This window comes from Onthophagus taurus, chromosome 3 (genome assembly GCF_036711975.1).
Source record: "Onthophagus taurus isolate NC chromosome 3, IU_Otau_3.0, whole genome shotgun sequence".
Classification (NCBI taxonomy): domain Eukaryota; kingdom Metazoa; phylum Arthropoda; class Insecta; order Coleoptera; family Scarabaeidae; genus Onthophagus; species Onthophagus taurus.
Window position 1 is genome coordinate 25,884,096 of NC_091968.1, and position 21,492 is coordinate 25,905,587.

Consider the following 21,492-nt stretch of genomic DNA (forward strand, 5'->3'; position numbering starts at 1 on the left):
CAATAAACAATTACATTTTAACATTAGTTAGACAAGTTTACACGATTTTGAACACGAGAAGACAACAGATCTTTAAGATAATTCATTAATATAAGACAAAGTTGTTTAATCTAGTTGTCTTTGAAGATGGTTTTAAGTCGAAATCGGTCAGAAGATATTTTAATAGAAAAATAGTGTGAAAATCACAACCATTAAGTTTTAACCACATCCAATATGTAAACATATTGTGTTGTCAACAAGCAACAATATGTTTTAAAATCTTTTTGAATCACTATCTAGTCTTTGCGAATAGTATGTAGTTTTCTGCAAGCAATATCTGATCTCCGCCGGAAGTACCTAATCTTCTGCCAGTAGTATTTAGTCTTTTACATGCAGTACCTAGTCTTTGAAAACAGTAAGTAGTCTTCTATTAGCAGTATCTAGTCCAATGTCAGCAATATCGAATCTTCTACCAGTAGTATATAGTCATCTACAAACATTATCTAATCTTCAACAAGCAGTATTTAGCTTTAACAAACAATAAGTAGTGTTTTCCAAACAATAACTAGTCTTCTATTAGTAGTATCTTCTGCCATCAACATCAGATTAGAAAAATTAACTTTGTATAGCTACTAGATCACTATCGGATATCTGTATCATGTTTTGACCTCAATTGGTCAACCGAAGATGGCGCTTTACTTTAAAAAAAAAACTAATAGATATCAAATTTTAATAAAATCACGTCACCGGTAGTAGTTAGCTAACATTTAAATGTGAATTGTCACATCAACTGCAACTTTAAATGAAAATAAATTATTGAATTTTGTGTAATCGCTGTTTATAGTTTGTAATTAGCAGTATTTAATTTCCCATTAGTAGTATGTAGCCCTATGGCAGCAGTATATAATCTTTTGCAAGGAATATCTAGTTCTACAAGCAGTATCTGGTCTTCAATTAGGTTGTATCTGGTCTTATGCCAGCAGTATCTAGTTATTGGCAAGCAGTATTTAGTCTCGTACCAGCAATATCTGGTGTTATGCAAATAGTAGATAGATTATGTAAACAGTATTCAGTCTTCGATTAGCTGTATCTAGCCAGTAATTTATTGCAGGCAATAGCTTATTTTTCGGGAGCAAGATATCGATGTTCTACCATTGTGCCGCATCCAAGTTCTCTTGTGGGAACGAAGTGATCTACTTTGATGAACTGGGTCGAAATGATGCAACACGCTTTACCGGTATCCGAACACCACTCCAAGTCATTATCCTTCACAACATAGATTGATGAGTACTTTGGGTACGGTAGAATTCAATTTCAATGAAGGATCTCTAATAAAGGTAATCAATCAATTCAAAGGTATTATTAACGCTATGAAAGTATGAAATTTAAGTTTATCTATTACATTTTTATTATGATTACATTAAATAATTGAATTATGCCACTTATTTATAGTTAATGTCTATACAATTTTTAAATTCTTGTCTGATATCGATTACAAAAAAGAAGCACAAAGTTCTTCTTAGGCATTTTTAGGAATATTCAGTAATTTATATAGAATTTATAGCGATTTCAAATGAATTTATAAGTATAACTAACGATTTTTATGAATAACATAATGTTTTCCAAAGATATTCTAGCATTTTGAACGCTATTTAGGCATTTTTAGACATTTCCAGTAATTTATAAAAAATTTATAGGGATTTCAAGTATAACTAATGATTTTCATGGATGACATAAAATTTTCGAAAGATATTTAAGAATTCCGAACGATTCTTAAGAATTTTTAGGCATTTCCAGTAATTTATATAGAATTTATAGGGAATTTCAAATGAATTTATAACTATAACTAACGATTTTCATGGATAACTTAATGTATTCCAAAGATATTCAAGGATTTTGAACGCTTTTTAGGCATTTGTAGACATTTCCAGTAATTTATACAAATTTATAGGGATTTCAAGTATAACTAATGATTTTCATGGATGACATAAAGTTTTCTAAATATATTTATTATACAGGGTGCCTCACGTAACTGGTTCGTTAGAACTTTTTTAGGTTCCAGTATTCGTACAGTTTTGAAATTTTGGTAGTATGGGTTGTTCAGTCGCAATTTTCGATCTAAAATATTTTCAAGATGGCTGCCACTTCCGGTCTACCGGAAGTAGACCATAACTTCGTTATTTTAAATGGAATGCTATAGTTATTATTGCACCTTTTAATTGTACGTAAAAAAATATGTTGACTTTCATAAAAGTTATTGGTACCTAGCGTTTTTCGTTTTGGAGTTATTTTGATTTTAAGGTTTTTTTGGCAAATTTCACCATGCACTTTAAAACCCTATATCCCAGCCAACGTTCATTCAAAAAAGTTCTAAATTAGCACGATTACCCGTCAGATGCTCTCAAATAGATTGTCATATATTGTATCACAGTATCTTATACAGGGTGGTCAAAAATTGAATTACCGTTTCTCCATATTCAATGGGGAGAAAGTCGAAAATTTTAAATGAAATGTCCTATATTTTATTAGCCTACACGAAAGGGAATATAATTCCCTACAATTTATCTATAAACATTCCTATACTTATTTATTATAGTTTCTCTCATATTCGTAAATTTATCAAAACATGCAGAAAATGCAGGAAACCGTTTGTGTTTTTATTAGAAGGCCATAACATTTTGACAGTTTTTTGTTTAATTTATTTCTATTATTATTTGTACTATTAACTACGATTGATAATCTTTTAGTTTACTAGCTTTTACTTATCAAAAATAACAAACAGAAGATCAAATAAATGAAACTATTAAAACAAAAAGTTAATGACAAAAATTAGATTTGAATAAAAATATAAATTCATAATATAAATTTATTATTAAATTGAATTTGGAAATGCAATAAAATACGTTAAATTATTTATTTCGTTGTCTTCATCACTGGTAACCGGAAATGTGCGATTTCTTTTGGTCTCGATATATCCAGAACTAATAGATTCATTATCAATTTTTTGAAATTTTTCCTCGTGATGGTCGTTAGGTTGGGTTGGGTTAGTTTACCTAACTTTTAACTAATGGCAACAATAATACAAACATGGACCAAAAACTGTCAACATTTCATAGCTTTCTAATAAAAAACCTGCATTTCATGCATGTTTTAATAAATATCGCAATATGAGGCAAACTACAATAAATAGGTATAGGAATGTGTATAGGTAATTTGTAGAGAATTAAATTCTCTTCCTGATAGCCTAAAAAAATATGGGGCGTTCCATTTAAAATATTCGACTTTCTCGCCATTGAATATGGAGAAACAGTAATTCAATTTTTGACCATCCTGTATAAGATACTCCGATACAACAAATGGCAATCTATTTGACAACATCTGAAGAGTAATCGTGCCAAAGTAGATCTTTTTTGAATGAACTTTGGCTGAGATATGGAGTTTTAAAGAACATGTTGAAATTTACCAAAAAAAGTTTAAAACCAAAATAACTCGAAAACAAAAAACGCTAGGTACCAATAACTTGTATGAAAGTCAACCTATTTTTTTACGTACAATTAAATTGTGTAATAAAAACTATAGCATTCCATTTAAAATAGCGAAGTTATGGTCTACTTCCGGTAGACCGGAAGTGGTGGCCATCTTGAAAATATTTTAGATTGAAAGTTTAGAATGAACAACCCATTCTACCAAAATTCAAAACTCTACGAATAGTGGAACCTAAAAAAGTTCTAACGAACCAGTTACGTGAGACACCCTGTATATTATTAAGCATTCCGAACGATTCTTAGGAATTTTTAGGCATTTCCAGTAATTTATATAGAATTTATAGAGATTTCAAATGAATTTATAAGTATAACTAATGATTTTCATGGATAACATAATGTTTTCTAGGGATATTCAAGGATTTTGAACGCTTTTTAGGCATTTTTAGATATTTCCAGTAAATTATAAAAAATTTATAGAGATTTCAACTGGATTTCAAGTATAACTATGAATTTTCATGGATGACATAAAGTTTTCTAAAGATATTTAAGGATTCCGAACGACTCTTAGGAATTTTAGGCATTTCCAGTAATTTATATAGAATTTATAGAGATTTCAAATGAATTTATAAGTATAACTAACGATTTTCATGGATAACATAATGTTTTCCAAAGATTAAATATCTTTCCGACTGATTCCGACTGATTCTTAGGAATTTTTAGGCATTTCTAGTAATTTATATAGAATTTATAGGGTATTTCAAATGAATTTATAAGTATAACTAACGATTTTCATGGATAACATAATATTTTCTAAAGATATTCAAGGATTTTGAACGCTTTTTAGGCATTTTTAGACATTTCCAGTAATTTATAACAAATTTATAGGGATTTCAGGTATTCAACTAACAATTTTCATACATAACATAAACTTTTCTAAAGATATTTAAGAATTCCGAACGATTCTTAGGAATTTTTAGGCATACCCAGTAATGTATACAGGGTGATTCTCAACCTCTACGCACAAACTTAGAGGATTTATTCCTCATGACAAATAATGACTAAGTTTTTTAGTTCCCTAGATATCTGATATAATCGGCGACATCTAGATAATTTGTTTCCTGGAAGATGAATATCGAGGTCGAGATGGTCCTCACCACCGTGATCGCCCAGCCTCAATCCTCCTGATTTTTTACTTTTCGAGTTACTTAAAAAGCATAGTGTACGTCACGGAAATTAATACTGAGCAGATATTGCAAAATCAGATGCATGCTGCTGCCCAGATAATTCGCCAAACCCTTGTTTAGATCGCACTGATGGGAGATCGTGGATTCCGGGAGGCCAATTCATAGAAAATATGGGAGATAACTTCGAACACTTGCTGCGATAAATATCTATGAAACAGAAAATCTTTTACTACAAATTTTTTCGCCTTTTAGTCATTATTCGTCGTGAGGAGTAAGTCCCCAAGTGTATGCGTATAAGTTGAGGATCACCCTGTATAGAATTTATAGGGATTTCAAGTATAACTAACGATTTTCATGGATGACATCAAGTTTTCTAAAGATATTTAAGGATTCTGAACGATTCTTAGGAATTTTTAGACATTTCCAGTAATTTATATAGAATTTATAGGGAATTTCAAATGATTTATAAGTATAACTAACGATTTTCGTGGATAACAATGTTTTCCAAAGATATTCAAGGATTTTGAACGATTCTTAGGCATTTTTAGACATTTCCAGTAATTTATAAAAAATTTATAGGGATTTCAAGTGGATTTGTAAGTTTAACTAACGATTTTCAAGGATGACATAAAGATTTTTAGACATTTCTAGGTATTTCCGGTAATTTATAAAAGATTAGATAGACTAAGTAATCGAAAACCGACAGTTTTATCTTCTTGTGTTCAAAAAATTACTGATACATATTTGTAAACTTATTTGTTTAAATAATTTGCGATAAATTTTTTTTTTAACTCACTTTGGGGGTGGTTTTCGTTGTGGCGGTTTTGGTACATCGAATTTAACCTGTCTACCAACCTTAGCCAACTTAAGCAAGCTATAAGAAAAATAACCCCAAACGTCGCAACAAAAAGAGAAACTAAAAACAAATCAAAAGTACTCGAAAAATTACCCGTAAATTACATAATTTTCGGAAATTCAATTTCTAGAAAAAAAAATCTCTCTGCTCACAAAGAGCACCATGTGGGTGAAAATTTAAAAGCGGCGTTAATTGGAAACGGCAGGGACCCCACTCGAACGAACCCAATTGACCCAAATTAATCGACACCGTTCGCGCGATTTTTCGAGTAGTTTCGATCCGATTTTGAACACAACGCGTACTTTTCATTCTCGTCCTCATCATCATCGCCCTCTTCGACGTCGTTTTCAACGTTATCTTCGTTTTTTTCGTTTCCTTCGTTCTCCTCGGCCATTTAAAAACACTTAATATAAAAAATTCTAAATTCAAACCAACCCGAACCGAAACACTTCCTACACTAACCATAAAACTAACTCTATTCGAGTTTAAACAGGATTAAAAATAAACTTAATCTTGTTAAGGAATCCTTATTTAGCATAGAATAAAGGATTTTTAAACGCAAAAACCTTCGAAGATGACCATGAAAGATAATCATATGAATAAGATTTTATTAAAAAAAAGAAATTTGATTTATGTGTTGAATAAGTATTATTTACCTGCGGATTGTGTCGAATTTGCGATGACGAGTTAATCGAACAGGTGGAGGATGAGTTTCTAAGGCTAAAACAGCTTCTCCCTTTTGAGGTTGAGTTAATGTGTTGTCTCCAATCCTATAACAAAAAAGAAAAAATCGTTTTTTTTTTAATGGATCATTAATCACAAGGTTGTTTTATCGTGAAACGATTAAAAAAAACATTATGCGCAAGTGAGTACATAAAACCTCAAATTATTCGTAACAATATATTATTATTTTTGTATTATTGTAGCGTGTTTGGGAAAAAAATTAATTTAATACATACTTTTCATGATTTAGCAAACAATAAGAGGATTGTTGGTGCATTTTGAAATCACATTTTTTTAAACGTTAAAAAATTAAAATAACATTTTCTAAATTAACACTGAGTGCATGGATTTAAAGACGTTCAAAACCCAACTGAAACGACGACCTACGAATTATACACAACACACACACACTATACGAGGGTTTCCAAAAATAAACAAACTCACGTGGTGTCAACCACCAATAAAAAAAATTTTTGGCGCGAAAAACTTCAAATTCTAATTATTTAAATCTACTTAAATAAATAATACGTAATTCTAATCTAATTTTAATCTTAAAATACATACTTATATCGTCCACGGTTTCTCCAAAATCCAAACAGCCGCATCTTATCTCGTTATCTATCCCAATTTATAACAATAATAGGGAAACAATTAAAGACTGTTCTCGGTTGTTTATCTCCCTTGATGGTTTAAAACTGTGTACACTCGTTCAATTCTCACACACGGTGTTCGGTAGGACTCCGGCCTTGATTCGAAAGCAAAAAAATGCACGCCTTTATTACGGCGGAATGATCACAGCGGTTTACGTCATACTCGCGAGACAAGATCTCACCTTTCTTAAAGTTATTAATGAGATGGATCACTTTGGAGAGAGTTTTTCTCGCATCGAGTTCGTATTTTTAACTTTAAATGATCTCTTTGATTAAGTAAGTTGTGCAATGTTACTTAGTACTACGAATAATTTAAATATTTTACAAAAACATAACAATTTGCTTTTGCGAGGTGTGAATCATTTCTAATTGTTTATTCAAAAAAATTTAAAAAAAATTTATTTTTATCTTTGACATTGACATTTATGCAAAAAACTCACAACCTAACCTCTTTCTTTTAATACATCTCTTATATCATAGGGTGCTTAGACTGTGACGTAACAAAACAAAATTTAACAACAAATATTTTAAGAAACTGTGTTAAGAATCAAATTTCGATCAAGATTAATCGTTTATAACAACTTAACTTAACTTTTAAGACAAAATTTCATTGAAACGTTAAAATTTGTTGTAAATGCACTTGGTAACCTTACGCGAATGCAAGTTATTATTTGAAACGAATCGAATTAATTTATTAAGAACGCCTTATTTATAATGATTAAAAAGTACTTAATCTTACCATTTAACGAGTTTCAATCAATTAACCCCGGAAAACTTAACGAAAACACGGAAAATAAGATTCAAATTACCACACGCAGCCAAAAACGAACGATACAAACAAAAATTTTACTCGATAAAGTAGACTTTTTTAAGTGACAGCGCCATCTATTTGAAGTAGTTAGGAGTTAAATAAAATTAATTTTAATTAAAAAGAATTAATTAACTTAATTTTAACACGAAAATATTATCATTTAAATTAGTTAAAATTAAATAAAATTGGAAAATTTCATATTATAATATGAGAATCCAAAAAAAATTTTCAACTAAACAACACCATCTATCAAAAAGTGGCGGTATTAAAACGAAACTTTCTTTATTAACTTATAAAGTTAAATAAAACTCAAAATTAATTGCATCAAAATATACTTGTATAAAAAAATTAACTAACTCTACCGGTTTGAACATTTTCGTGTTCCATTTCATAAGAAATTTCAATTCTTGATTTACTTTTTCCACCTTTCTTTGTAAATTTACCACCTTTCCCATCTTTTTTACTTTTAGACGAACTAGGCCCTTGAATATCCTCTATATCAGAATCATCAGTTTCAAAATTACTATCTAAATCTGTTAATTCAGGTTTTCCACTATCGCTTTCTTCCGAATCAGAATCTGCAGCAACAAATTGTGGCCCATCATTTTCAACTTCGAACTCCTCTTCTCGTTCGACTTCCTCTTCTGATTCAACTTCGTCTTCGCGTAAAGCACTATCAAATGCGGTTTGAGGAATATTATATAAATCTTCATAAACACCTTTTTGTAACCGTTCTAAAAGTGCTTTTTCGACACCCTTTTCAATACGGGCTGCGACCAAAGCTTTATCTTCCCTTCTTCGTTCTCTTCGCTCGATTTTTCTTTGTATTGGAACTAAAAGTTTTTGGCGGCGAAGTTTTAATTTACGCATTCGGATTAAGTATTGAGTTATTTTAACAAATCTTTGTTTGCATTTCGATTTGATAAAACCTGGCCAGTATAAAAGATTTTCGTTAATTTGATGGATCGCTTTTTCAAAGTTACGGGATAATTTCACTTTTTCCCAAAGCTTTTTTGGAAAAGCAGATCTTTCCGCTGTTTTCATGTAAAGATAAATAATTCCATTTTCTTCTCGTACTGTGGCATATTGACTGTTTGCTAAAGGACATGACGATCTATTACACATACCAGTTAGGTTATATTCATTTCGGCAAAAACGTTGGGTTTTTGTGCTATAATAATGTAATGATTAAATAAATATTTTAACATAAAGAAAAAACTTACTTTACTTTATGTGAACAAAATGTTTTGTTGATGATACTCCAAACAACCTACATTATAATTTAATTGATTAATTAATAAAATTAATTGTTTTTAATAACTTACATCGTCGTGCTGCATTTTTATTCGTTTTATTTAAATTAAAAAATATTTTAACCGAATTTTTAGGTTACCACGTGTTATGAGATATGACAGACAATGTTGGTAACTTAATTTTGGTAACTAAAAAAACATCCCTAGATAACATAACCTCAATCCTGATTAATCAAAAAATTTATTGATTAATTAAAAAATGTGGAAATTGCCTCTTTTGGTGATTATTCTCCTTTATAAATATGCTATAGCCGTAAGTAAATCAATTTTACATCCATTTATTAAAGCTAATTTATTATTTTTGTTAATTAGTCCCAAATTGATTACGATGGAATGCTGAATATTCGCCTACAGCATTCGTTAGATGGTACAGAAAATCCCATTTTTACAGAAAGGGGTAATATTTCCGTGCAGAGTTTAAGATCAGCTGCTTATACAATGATTCAATCCCCATTGAGTGCAGACGAAAAATTTAAATTACGCGAATTAGCTATCAATAATAAATTTTATGTTTTAAAAGCAATTGTAACAACGAATGATGGATCTGTGGAAGTTTATAAATCATATGTTAAGGCTGTATATTAATTAATTTTTCTTTTAATGAAGAAATTTATAATTCCTTTTTGTAGTGTATGTTAGCTGAATCAGAACTCACCGATTTATTATCAATATCATTGGATTACTCAGGAAAAGTTATTACTGTTTCTATGGCTGTTGCGTCTACTTCAGCTTGTGAAGGAGCTCAAGTTCCTTTAGATTACTTAAAACAATTTGTTACATCAGTTCACATTCGTCATTCTGAACCAGGACCTTTGTAAGAAAGTTTTTATTTTAATTTTATTATTATATTCCTAATCTTCATAAAATAATCTTTAAAGTGAGTCCAACCTTGACGCATTTATCTCAAAAAACCTAAAAGTTCGAACTTCCAACTTTTAATTTTGACATATTTATCAACTTCATAAAAAATCCTTTAAAATGAGTCGAAACTCGACATATTTAACTGTAATATTAACGGAAATACAATCACATCCGGTTTGAAACGTCAATTTTGACAGATTTGTCATCTTCATTAAAAAACCTTTAAAATGAGTCCAAACAAGACGCATTTATCTCAAAAAACAAAAAAATTAGAATAAAAAACATTAAACCCTAAGTTAGCAATTTAATTTTTAAATATTAATACCAACCTTAATTTTTTTTTTTTTTTATTATATTTTTGTTTTTGTGACAAATATTAAGATATTTTATAAAAATTAAGAATATGTCAAAATGACATTGACATTTCAAACCGGAAGTTGCTTATATTTTAAAGGATTTTTAATGAAGATTACAAATATGTCAAAATTGAGGTTGACATTCTTAACCGGAAGTTGACCATAACTTCATTAATATTGAAGATAAATATGTCGTGTTTGTACTCATTTTAAAGGATTTTTAATGAAGATTACAAATATATCATAATTGAGGTTGACATTTTAAACCTGAAGTTAGTTATCAATAGAGCTAAGATTTTTATGCAGTCAAATTATAGGAAATATGCAAGCTTTTTCCGAAATATGTATAAATATGCAAAAATATACCTTTTTTATAGTTGTTATCAATCTATTTCTATCACATTTTTGTATATGTTTTGCAATTTTCACTTGTTGTTCTATTTAGGACTTCCTCTCACACGTTATGTTAAAAAAGAATAATTAAAAAAGTTAGCCATAGATACTCTAACAGATTAAAAATCTAAATCTGAGACTATAAAACAGATTCGTACCTATTTTTTCTTGTTGATCACATGTAAAAACATATCCCAAGAAAATGGGATATCAAATTTAATATAGTTTTTTTTAACTCCTAGTGTAAAAGTCTATGAGAAATACAATTTCGTTGTTATCAAACCATTGGCAACTTCGCTGAAAACTCTAATTTTTAACTTAAATCTTTGGCTAAAACGTTACGACATAATTTTTAAAAAAATACTTACTACTTTGGCACAAGCTTTATAAAATAATTCCTCATTATTTAAATTTAGTTCGGGATAAGTTTTTATCCACTGGGATACAAGACGCGATTTCAGTTTAGGCAATGTTCTTACAAATTGGTAGATTAATGTCACTCACAATGAACACAGCCACAGTAACTATGGTTGAGGATTTCCTTAAGTTCCTTCCATTAGTCGCTTAGTCAAGTGATGCATAACGCGGTCCAAATAATGTGTGATATTCATAATTATTTTTAGGCCAGATACTGCAAGTTATATTGAAAAATTAGAACGCGAACGTGAAGCCAAAGAGAAAGGGGAAGTTAAAGATGGACGATCTTTCATTTCAAAATACGTAAGATTTAAATTGAAAGTAATCATTATATTAATTTATTTATTTTAGTGGATGTACATCGTTCCTGTAATTATCATCATGTTAATTTCTTCTGCAAATAATCCAGAAGCAGGGAATGGTGGAGGTGGCGGTGGAGGACGTTAATTAAAAAGACATTATTTGAAATTAGTCAATATTTTTTTGTAGGATTATTTAAAATAAATTTTTATTATTTAAACTATTTTTCATCAACTCCTGTTTTTGTATCAAGTTTTTCTTTTTCACCAACAATTAATCTCTCCACGTATTTCGCCTCTTTAACCTTTTTCTTTGCTTCTTTCATCTGCTTCTTTTGCTCTTTCTCTTTCTTTTCTAACATTTCCTTAAAACGCTCATCTCTTGGATCAACCGTGTACCCAAAGTGTCTCCGAACCTCCTCAATTAATTTATCTTTCCTTTCTTTAGCAGCTTTCGCTTCACTCTCTCTTTTAGCCACCTTTATCTGTAAGTCTTTTATCCATCCGTCTAATTTAAGCATTTTTGTTGAAATTTCTTTTTGTCTCTTAAGAATCTTTTCTTCTTTTTCAACACGTAGTTTTTTACTTGTTTCAATCATTTCTTTTAAACTCATCGGATATTTTACCCTTTCATATTCTTTTGTATCGATTAACTCGGATTTTATAGGCCAACAATAAGCGGGGTTAACTCCACTGGAAGCTCCATATCTTCCATACATTTTTCTATGGTAATTTAAGGTGTTATGAGACCAATGTACTTCTTCATTGTAGGGTTTACGATCATGTAACATGTTTCTATGGGCCGGATTTAATCGAGATTTATTACGTTTTCTCTCAAGCTCAGCTTCACGCTGTGCTACTTCCTCATCAAGAACTAAAATTTGTTCATCAAGTTACTTCAACATATTTTTATTGAATTTCTTACCAGGGGAAAGAGCAGTTTCTTTCTCTAAATCCTCGATATTAACTGTATTAGAACTTAAACGAATTAAACGTAACGGCGCTTTCATTTGTAATACATTTTTAAATAAAATTGTGTGTCGAATCATGATTTTTATTTGGAGGTTATCTTAAAAAAATTTTAGGTTATGTCGCACGTAAAATGATCTAATTTTAATTTATACATTTATTTATTGATTTTAATTATATCTTATAATCAAAAATTCAAAATGAATCAATAATAACATCTTTTAGCAATTAATAAAAAGAAATATTATAAATATATGTTATATTAAAAATTTTTTAGGTTATATCGCATTTGTAAATGATCTAATTTTAATTTAAACATTTATTTATTGATTTTAATTAAATCTTGTAATCAAAAACTCAAAAATGATCAATAATAACATCTTTTAGCAATAAATAAAAAGAAATATTATAAATATATGTTATTTTAAGAATTTTTTGGGTTATGTCGCGTTCGCAAATGATCTATAATAATTTTAATTTAAACATTTATTTATTGCTTTTAATTAAATCTCTTATTTAAAAATTCGAAAAGGATCAATAATAACATTTTTTAGCAATTAATAAAAAGAAATATAATAATTTTATTTTAAGCAAAATATTAACATAACCTCAACTTATAATTCCAATGTAAATCTTAATAATCTAATTTAAAGATAAATAAACGATGCCAGATCAAGAAACGTACATTTACTTAGATTTAAATGGTAAATTGGACGTAAATTACTTCCAAAACAATAAAATCTTTTTTAAAATGATCAATTTGGATGAAAAGCCGATGGTACAAATTGGAAATTACGTTTTCGAGGGGAAATACGAAGATTATTTGGGAACTAAGGTATTTTTTGTTGAGAATCAAGATTACGAAGCGAGCGAAAACATTTTTGAGCGACAATCTCCGTTGCATTTAAAATATTTTACAAAAACAGCTAAAGTGCTTCAATTAAAATGGAAATCGATCCCAATTACAACTGTTGAGAAAACTAAAACGAATGAGGAATATATGGAATTAAGATTTAAAGAGTCTTATAATACAGTTTTGGAGAAATTTGAAAGGGCTGAGTTAAATATTAAGGATATTGCAGTAAAAGCTAAAGATGTTGAGGAAAAGAATGATGAAAAGAAAGAAACTGTGGAAGAAGCTGAGGTTGAGAAAATACCGAGAGAATTGGAGAAAATGGAAATTGATGATGAGGAAATCAAAAAAGATGATTTATCCAGATTTGAAGTTTTAAAAGAATTTATTCGTTTGCCTAAAAAAGTGGTTGAAAATCAAAAAGTGTTTGAGGTTAAACCAGAGAATTTAATTAAAGTTAAAGATGCTGAGAATTACCCAGTTTTAAAACAATTATTTTTGCAAAACGTTGATTTAGAGGATGTTGATTTTAAAGAGAATGATTTTAATAAATATGTTAATGTTGAAAAATCAATTGCAGATGGAGTAATTCCTTCACTGGAAGAAGGAGACTTAAATGATGAAGTAAAAATTAAATTATTGCATAGTGACAATTTTAACAACTTTAGACCACCAGTTAAACTTGCTTATTTATCAATACAATTAGAAAAATACAAAGAACTGATAAAAAATGAACCGAACAAAGACATTTTAACCAAATCTGATGAATTTGGAAGAAATTTAATTGACAAATATCAATTGTTAAAACAATTAATTAAAGATTTATGGTACATTATTTATTTGAAATAAATATTTATATTAAATAAAGTTGTAAAATAGGAATTAATTTACGTAAGCGTATTATTACGACATCCTGAACTTGACGTGGTAGAATTTGTGTTAACGTTTTGAAACCGAGTCATAAATGCAGTCCATAATGGGCTAAAACCGAGGAAATCTTAAATGATTACTGTTTCAATAACGATTAGGTGTTTTTTAAAACGGAAAAGAGTCGAGCGCCGGTCAAAAAGTGAAAGTAACGTTGCGTTTTGAGTCGAAAAAAATGTACGAGAAGGATACAAGGATGTTTTAAAACGTTTTAATTAAAAAAAGTGAGGTTATGTTAAAAAAATTTAAAATTATTTTGAGTTTAGATAAAAAGAAAATGTTTTAATTTTTCACTTGACTAAGCGACAAATCAACAATGTTGAGAAAAACGGGATTTTCGTTTTCATCTTTCTAAAAATATAAGATTTCTCAGAATCATTACGTTTTACGACTATACAGGTGTTTCTGTAAGACGTGGCATAAATAAGAAACTTGGGAAAAATTCAAGAATCATCATCGACGATTTTTATAAATCAATGTGAAATGACCCAAAAAACACGTTAAAAATAAAAACAAAGTGCGGAAAAGTGATTAACACTAGATTAACTTCAGTTATAAAACTTCTATTATATCATAACTAACTTCAGGGTTAAAATGTCAACCTCAATTTTGACATATTTGTAATCTTCATTCAAAATTGTTCAAAATCCTTTAAAATGCGTACAAACACGGCAATTTACCTCATTAATATTGTAATGAGGTTATGGTCAACTTCCGGTTAAGAATGTCAACGTCAATTTTGACATATTTGTAATAATTGTGAAAAATCCTTTAAAATGAGTTCATGATACGTTTAATGCGCGTATGTGTACAATATAATATATTTTAGTGTTAAAAATGTCTCGCCGCAGAAAAAGAGCTGCGGCCGCTGCTGTTTTTATTGCTATTTCACGAAAACGTCGGAGTGAAAAGACGAGAAAAAGAATATGGGACAAGGAATGGATAAACAGAAGGTCTGCTCTTGGTGCTGATGTAACGCTCTTAAATGAATTAAGAAGTGAAGACCCAGCAAGATTCAAAAACTTTGTACGTAGGTATGTCAGAAACCGACTTTAACTTTTTATTTGAACTAATTTCGGATAACATAGCATAAATGGAGTAAATTTCATCGGTTTCTTGATCACTTTTCCTTTTCTTAATTTTGTTCCATTCCTGGTTAATTTGAATACGCAAATTATGCAGCTTTCGCTTAATTTCAGCCGCGCTTGTATCAAATTTATCCGCTATAAATTTTATTGCCTTTTGTTTCCTATCTCTATCCCTGTATATTTTTGATTTTGTTTGCCATAATTCGGGAAACTCTTCAAAAACACCTATTAAAGTTAAAGTTTTTTTTCCATACGCCTTGGCGCTCCATTTAAAAAACCTCCTACTCACTTGCACGAAAACTTCTAATCAGACGGAAATAAATTCTAACTTCCTAGACAAGTCTCCCAACTTGTTTACACACGCGAGCGATTTATGTCGCGATTACTTCCCGCCACTTTAGCGACTTGCTCAGTGAGAACTCTCAGAGAGTGTTTACACGTACAATTTTTTTTGGAATCATCAGAAACAAGTTTGCGATAGTTTTACTTGCTCGTGTAAACTACGCTTTAGGATTTAATGTTTTTTATTCTAACTTTTTTGTTTTTTGAGATTAGTGCGTCTTGTTTGGAGTCATTTTAAAGGTTTTTTTAATAAAGAATACATAATGAAAGAACACCATGAATTTGTCCATTTATCTATTACTTCTATATGATAACTAACTTCAGATTTAAAATGTCAACCTCAATTTTGACATATTTGTAATCTTCATTAAAAATCCTTTAAAATGAGTACAAACACGACATATTTATCTTCAATATTAATGAAGTTATGGTCAACTTCCGGTTAAGAATGTCAACGTCAATTTTGACATATTTGTAATCGTCGTGAAAAATCCTTTAAAATGAGACCAAACATGATACGTTTAATTCCAATATTACTCGAGATATAAACAACTTCCGGTTTGAAATGTCAATGTCATTTTGACATATTCTTAATTTTTATAAAATGTCTTAATATTTGTCACAAAAACAAAAATATAATAAAAAAAAATTAAAAATTAACGTTGGTATTAATATTTAAAACTAAAAGTTGCTAACTTCGGGTTTAATATTTTTTATTCTAACTTTTTTGTTTTTTGAGATAAGTGTGTCTTGTTTGGACTCAATGTAAAGGTTTTTTTAATAAAGAATACATCATAAAAGAATACCATGAAGTTGTCCATTTGTCTATTATATGATAACTAACTTCAGGTTTAAAATGTCAACCTCAATTTTGACATATTTGTAATCGTTGGGAGAAATCCTTTAAAATGAGTCCAAACATGATACATTTAATTCCAATATTACTCGAAATATAAATAACTTCCGGTTTGAAATGTCAACGTCATTTTGACATATTCTTAATTTTTATAAAATGTCTTAATATTTGTCACAAAAGCTAAAATATAATAAAAAAAATTAAAAATTAAGGTTGGTATTAATATTTAAAAATTAAATTCCTATCTTCATTGTTGCCAACTTATCATTTAATGTTTTTTATTCTAACTTTTTTATTTTTTGAGATAAGTGTGTCATCTTTGGACTCATTTTAAAGGTTTTTTAATGAATATGACAAATATGTCAAAATTGACGTTGACGTTTCAAACCGGAAGTGATTGTATTTCCATTAATATTAAAGTTAAATGTATCGAGTTTGGACTCATTTTAAAGGATTTTTTATGAAGTTGACAAATATGTCATATAAAAATATACAACATAATAATATCTAATGCTAACTAGCCCTACCTACTACTACCACTAGAACTAACACTAGACCGAGAACTAGAAACATTCGGACTTATATTCATGAAGATGGTAAATAAATAAACCGAAACCGGTAGAATTTAGTAAAACTAGAACTAACAAAAATTTAAATTTAATCTTCAGATTCCACACTTTTTAACGACGCCATTCTTAATTCAATTTTCTTCCTCAATTTGTTTATCCATCAAATAGCAAAATGCTTTACTTTTACTTGATTTCCAGTCTACACCTATTATAGCTTCATTGACTGTAAGTATTTTTCAAATATTTTTTGATTTTTCATTTTTCCTTATTTTCCTCGTGGTTACTTCTCTTTTACATAAAATAGTTCTCCATTATTGTGTGTATCCTGCTTCTAATTTCAAATAATTTCATTACAAATGTTTAATCTAAGGCTACATTTCTATTTTTGATTTAACTTCTAATTTTTACTTTTATACTTCAAATATTTATCATTAATTCGATATATTTAAACTTTATATAAATTCTATATCAAATAAAAAACATAAACTTTTAATTTTATACTAACGTTCATCTATTTTTTCTATTGTAGAATTTCTTGGTGTATCTAAGTGTCGTATCTAAGTCGGTTCTTAGACGTATGATATATCATCGTATAACGTGATTAGCGCTTAGCTTTATCCTTTAAAACAAATAGTATTTTAGTTCTTTCGGTATTCTGCATTTTTTCTAAGATAAGTTACACCTTTACCTACAAGACAGCATGAAAATCTCTAAAAACGATAAAATGTCGCATAGTCAAGTGATATATAACGCGGCCCAATTAATATCTTATATTACGATAACTACCTTTAATTATAATCAAACACATTTAATCGTTTCACTTATTAATATTCCTAATTCAATTAGATACATACATTTCATTTTGCAATCGTTAGTTATAGAGTTGTTTCATTGCCATTGATATTAAAATAATTTATATACACCACATTAGTAATAATAAGATTTCTTATTAAATGAGGTTTTTTTTATACTTAAGTGCAAAAAATAATTATGTTTTAGATTAGAAAAGCGAGAGGTTATAAGGAAGAAGTTAAAAAGATATCACGGATTTAAACGTCTAATAAGGATACATATTCTGTAAGTACATCCTGGCACGAATCGAAACGTGTGTGTTAAGTGGTTTGACATGAAATAAAAAACTAGGAAAACGGAGGAAAAGTTGTCGATGCACGGAATGCGGTTTTGAAACATTTCTCGATCTCCTCCGGTTCGTTTACACAGTGTGACAGACGTTCGGAAGACTATTTCAAAAAGTTGTTTTATTTACAAACAAAGAACTGATCAAAAACGGATTTTAATTAAGACTTTGACAGTCTCGCAATACTTTTTTTATCGAATAATTTATTATATCCTAGAATACACAATTTTATCTTTAAATTGAGACATAAATCGTTGCTCATAACACTCCTAAAGGATTTATGTCTTAATTTAAAGACTAAAATGTATCGACGTTTGGTTTTGATATTTGGCTGAATATTAGTGGTGTAGGATATTAAAAACCTAGTACTTAGTACTCCACCATTCACAGGAATTAGTATCTCGTTTAGGTGCCCATTAAGTTTTAAAAATTCGTATAAAATCCAGATCTTGGAATATGAGTATGAAAATTTCCCAAAGTGTTAATAAAAGTGTCCTCTTTCCGATGAACCAACCCGTTTTGAAAAATAACTTTTAGTTTTTGAGAAAACAATATTTGAAGTTTTGATAAAATTTTCGATGTTGCAATTTTCCTCGATAACTTTCAAAATTCGGTGTAAAATTAATTTCTTGAAGGATCCTTGTGGAAATATCACCAATTATTAATTAAAGTATCCTCTTTTTAATGCAAAAACCCGTTTTGAAAAATCACTTTCAGTTCTTGAGAAATAAATTTTTGAAATTATCGAAAATTTTTTCAAATTTCGCAATTTTCACCGATTAAGTTTTAAAAATTCGTATAAAATCCAGTTCTTGGAATATGAGTATGAAAATCTCCCAAAGTGTTAATAAAAGTGTCCTCTTTCCGATGAACCAACCCATTTTGAAAAATAACTTAGTTTTTGAGAAAACAATAGTTTAAGTTTTGATAAAATTTTCGATGTTCCAATTTTCATCGATAACTTTCAAAATTCGCTATAAAATTCATTTCTTGAAGGATCCTTGTGGAAATATCGCCAATTATTAATTAAAGTTTTCTTTTTTTTAATGCAAAAATCCGTTTTGAAAAATCGCTTTTAGTTTTTGAGAAATAATTTTTTGAAATTATCGAAAATATTTTCGAAGTTTGCAATTTTCGCCGATTAAGTTTTAAAAATTCATATAAAATCGAGTTCTTGGAATATGAGTATGAAAATCTCCCAAAGTGTTAATAAAAGTGTCCTCTTTCCGATGAACCAACCCATTTTGAAAAATAACTTTTAGTTTTTGAGAAAACAATATTTTAAGTTTTGATAAAATTTTCGATGTTCCAATTTTCATCGATAACTTTCAAAATTCGCTATAAAATTCATTTCTTGAAGGATCCTTGTGGAAATATCGCCAATTATTAATTAAAGTATCCTCTTTTTAATGCAAAAAGCCGTTTTGAAAAATCGCTTTTAGTTTTTGAGAAATACATTTTTGAAATGATCGATAATTTTTTCGAATGTTGCAATTTTCGCGGATTAAGTTTTAAAAATTCGTATAAAATCTAGTTCTTGGAATATGAGTATGAAAATTTCGCAAAGTGTTAATAAAAGTGTCCTCTTTCCAATGAACCAACCCGTTTTGAAAAATAACTTGTAGTTTTTGAGAAAACAATATTTGAAGCTTTGATAAAATTTTCGATGTTGCCATTTTCCTCGATAACTTTCAAAATTCGGTGTAAAATTAATTTCTTGAAAGATCCTTGTGGAAATATCACCAATTATTAATTAAAGCATCCCCTTTTTAATGCAATAAGCCGTTTTGAAAAATCGCTTTTAGTTTTTGAGAAATAAATTTTTGATATAATCGATAATTTTTTCGAATTTTGCAATTTTCGCCGATTAAGTTTTAAAAATTCGTATAAAATCCAGTTCTTGGAATATGAGTATGAAAATCTCCCAAAGTGTTAATAAAAGTGTCCTCTTTCCGATGAACCAACCCATTTTGAAAAATAACTTTTAGTTTTTGAGAAAACAATATTTTAAGTTTTGATAAAATTTTCGATGTTCCAATTTTCATCGATAACTTTCAAAATTCGCTATAAAATTCATTTTTTGAAGGATCCTTGTGGAAATATCGCCAATTATTAATTAAAGCATCCCCTTTTTAATGCAAAAAGCCGTTTTGAAAAATCGCTTTTAGTTTTTGAGAAATAAATTTTTGAAATGATCGATAATTTTTTCGAATTTTGCAATTTTCGCCGATTAAGTTTTAAAAATTCGTATAAAATCCAGTTCTTGGAATATGAGTATGAAAATCTCCCAAAGTGTTAATAAAAGTGTCCTCTTTCCGATGAACCAACCCGTTTTGAAAAATAACTTTTAGTTTTTGAGAAAACAATATTTGAAGTTTTGATAAAATTTTCGATGTTGCAATTTTCATCGATAACTTTCAAAATTCGCTATAAAATTAATTTCTTGAAGGATCCTTGTGGAAATATCACCAATTATTAATTAAAGTATCCTCTTTTTAATGCAACAAGCCGTTTTGAAAAATCGCTTTTAGTTTCTGAGAAAAAAATTTTTGAAATGATCGAAGTTTTTTTCGAGTTTTGCAATTTTCGCCGATTAAGTTTTAAAAATTCGTATAAAATCCAGTTCTTGGAATATGAGTATGAAAATTTCCCAAAGTGTTAATAAAAGTGTCCTCTTTCCAATGAACCAACCCGTTTTGAAAAATAACTTTTAGTTTTTGAGAAAACAATATTTGAAGTTTTGATAAAATGTTCATCGATAACTTTCAAAATTCGCTATAAAATTCATTTCTTGAAGGATCCTTGTGAAAATATCACCAATTATTAATTAAAGTATCCTCTCTTTAATGCAAAAAGCCGTTTTGAAAGATCGCTTTTAGTTTTTGAGAAGTAATTTTTTGAAATTATCGACAATTTTTTCGAATTTTGCAATTTTCGCCGATTAAGTTTTAAAAATTCGTATAAAATCCAGTTCTTGGAATATGAGTATGAAAATCTCCCAAAGTGTTAATAAAAGTGTCCTCTTTCCGATGAACCAACCCGTTTTGAAAAAAAACTTTTAGTTTTAAATAAAACAATATTTGAAGCTTTGATAAAATTTTCGATGTTGCAATTTTCACCGATAACTTTCAAAATTCGCTATAAAATTAATTTCTTGTAGGATCCTTGTGGAAATATCACCAATTATTAATTAAAGCATCCTCTTTTTAATGTAAAAAGCCGTCTTGAAAAATCGCTTTTAGTTTTTGAGAAATAAATTTTTGAAATGATCGATAATTTTTTCGAATTTTGCAATTTTCGCCGATTAAGTTTTAAAAATTCGTATAAAATCCAGTTCTTGGAATATGAGTATGAAAATCTCCCAAAGTGTTAATAAAAGTGTCCTCTTTCCGATGAACCAACCCATTTTGAAAAATAACTTTT

At 28.9% G+C, this 21,492-nt stretch overlaps 5 protein-coding genes across 10 annotated transcripts in view; 2 read left to right on the forward strand and 3 right to left on the reverse strand.

The window, feature by feature from the left end:
• Nucleotides 1-7,743, reverse strand: part of LOC111416457 (retinal degeneration A) — a 77,369-nt gene extending 69,626 nt beyond the window's left edge. For 2 of the 6 annotated variants that reach the window (XM_023048482.2, XM_023048480.2), the window contains exons 1-3: nt 7,617-7,743; nt 6,792-6,972; nt 6,161-6,274 (exon numbers count right to left, since the gene is read on the reverse strand). In XM_023048482.2, coding sequence (XP_022904250.2) covers nt 6,161-6,274; nt 6,792-6,832 — 155 coding nt within the window. In that variant the 5' untranslated portion in view covers nt 6,833-6,972; nt 7,617-7,743. Of the gene's footprint in view, nt 1-6,160; nt 6,275-6,463; nt 6,585-6,791; nt 7,288-7,616 lie in introns of those variants that run through there. The other 4 variants (XM_023048483.2, XM_023048484.2, XM_071195525.1 and 1 more) reach the window with 4 other exon arrangements.
• Nucleotides 7,744-8,003: 260 nt separating this feature from the next.
• On the reverse strand, nt 8,004-9,114 carry LOC111416447 (RNA-binding motif protein 13). Its single transcript, XM_023048469.2, has 3 exons — nt 9,014-9,114; nt 8,912-8,958; nt 8,004-8,859 (listed from the first exon to the last, which is right to left on the reverse strand). Exons 1-3 carry the CDS (start codon nt 9,026-9,028, stop codon nt 8,037-8,039), a joined length of 885 nt encoding a protein of 294 aa, XP_022904237.1. The 5' UTR covers nt 9,029-9,114; the 3' UTR covers nt 8,004-8,036.
• An 18-nt stretch (nt 9,115-9,132) lies between these two features.
• On the forward strand, nt 9,133-11,562 carry LOC111416449 (ER membrane protein complex subunit 10). The gene is made up of 5 exons (XM_023048471.2): nt 9,133-9,254; nt 9,314-9,577; nt 9,631-9,815; nt 11,235-11,331; nt 11,380-11,562. The coding sequence occupies exons 1-5, from the start codon at nt 9,201-9,203 to the stop codon at nt 11,473-11,475; spliced, it is 696 nt and encodes a 231-aa protein (XP_022904239.1). The 5' UTR covers nt 9,133-9,200; the 3' UTR covers nt 11,476-11,562.
• Nucleotides 11,338-12,551, reverse strand: LOC111416448 (growth arrest and DNA damage-inducible proteins-interacting protein CRIF). Its single transcript, XM_023048470.2, has 2 exons — nt 12,253-12,551; nt 11,338-12,201 (listed from the first exon to the last, which is right to left on the reverse strand). The coding sequence occupies exons 1-2, from the start codon at nt 12,374-12,376 to the stop codon at nt 11,549-11,551; spliced, it is 777 nt and encodes a 258-aa protein (XP_022904238.2). The 5' UTR covers nt 12,377-12,551; the 3' UTR covers nt 11,338-11,548.
• A 214-nt stretch (nt 12,552-12,765) lies between these two features.
• Nucleotides 12,766-14,039, forward strand: LOC111416423 (uncharacterized protein PF3D7_1120000). The gene has a single exon (XM_071195523.1). It carries the CDS (start codon nt 12,961-12,963, stop codon nt 13,996-13,998), a length of 1,038 nt encoding a protein of 345 aa, XP_071051624.1. The 5' UTR covers nt 12,766-12,960; the 3' UTR covers nt 13,999-14,039.
• The last annotated feature ends 7,453 nt before the right edge of the window (nt 14,040-21,492 follow it).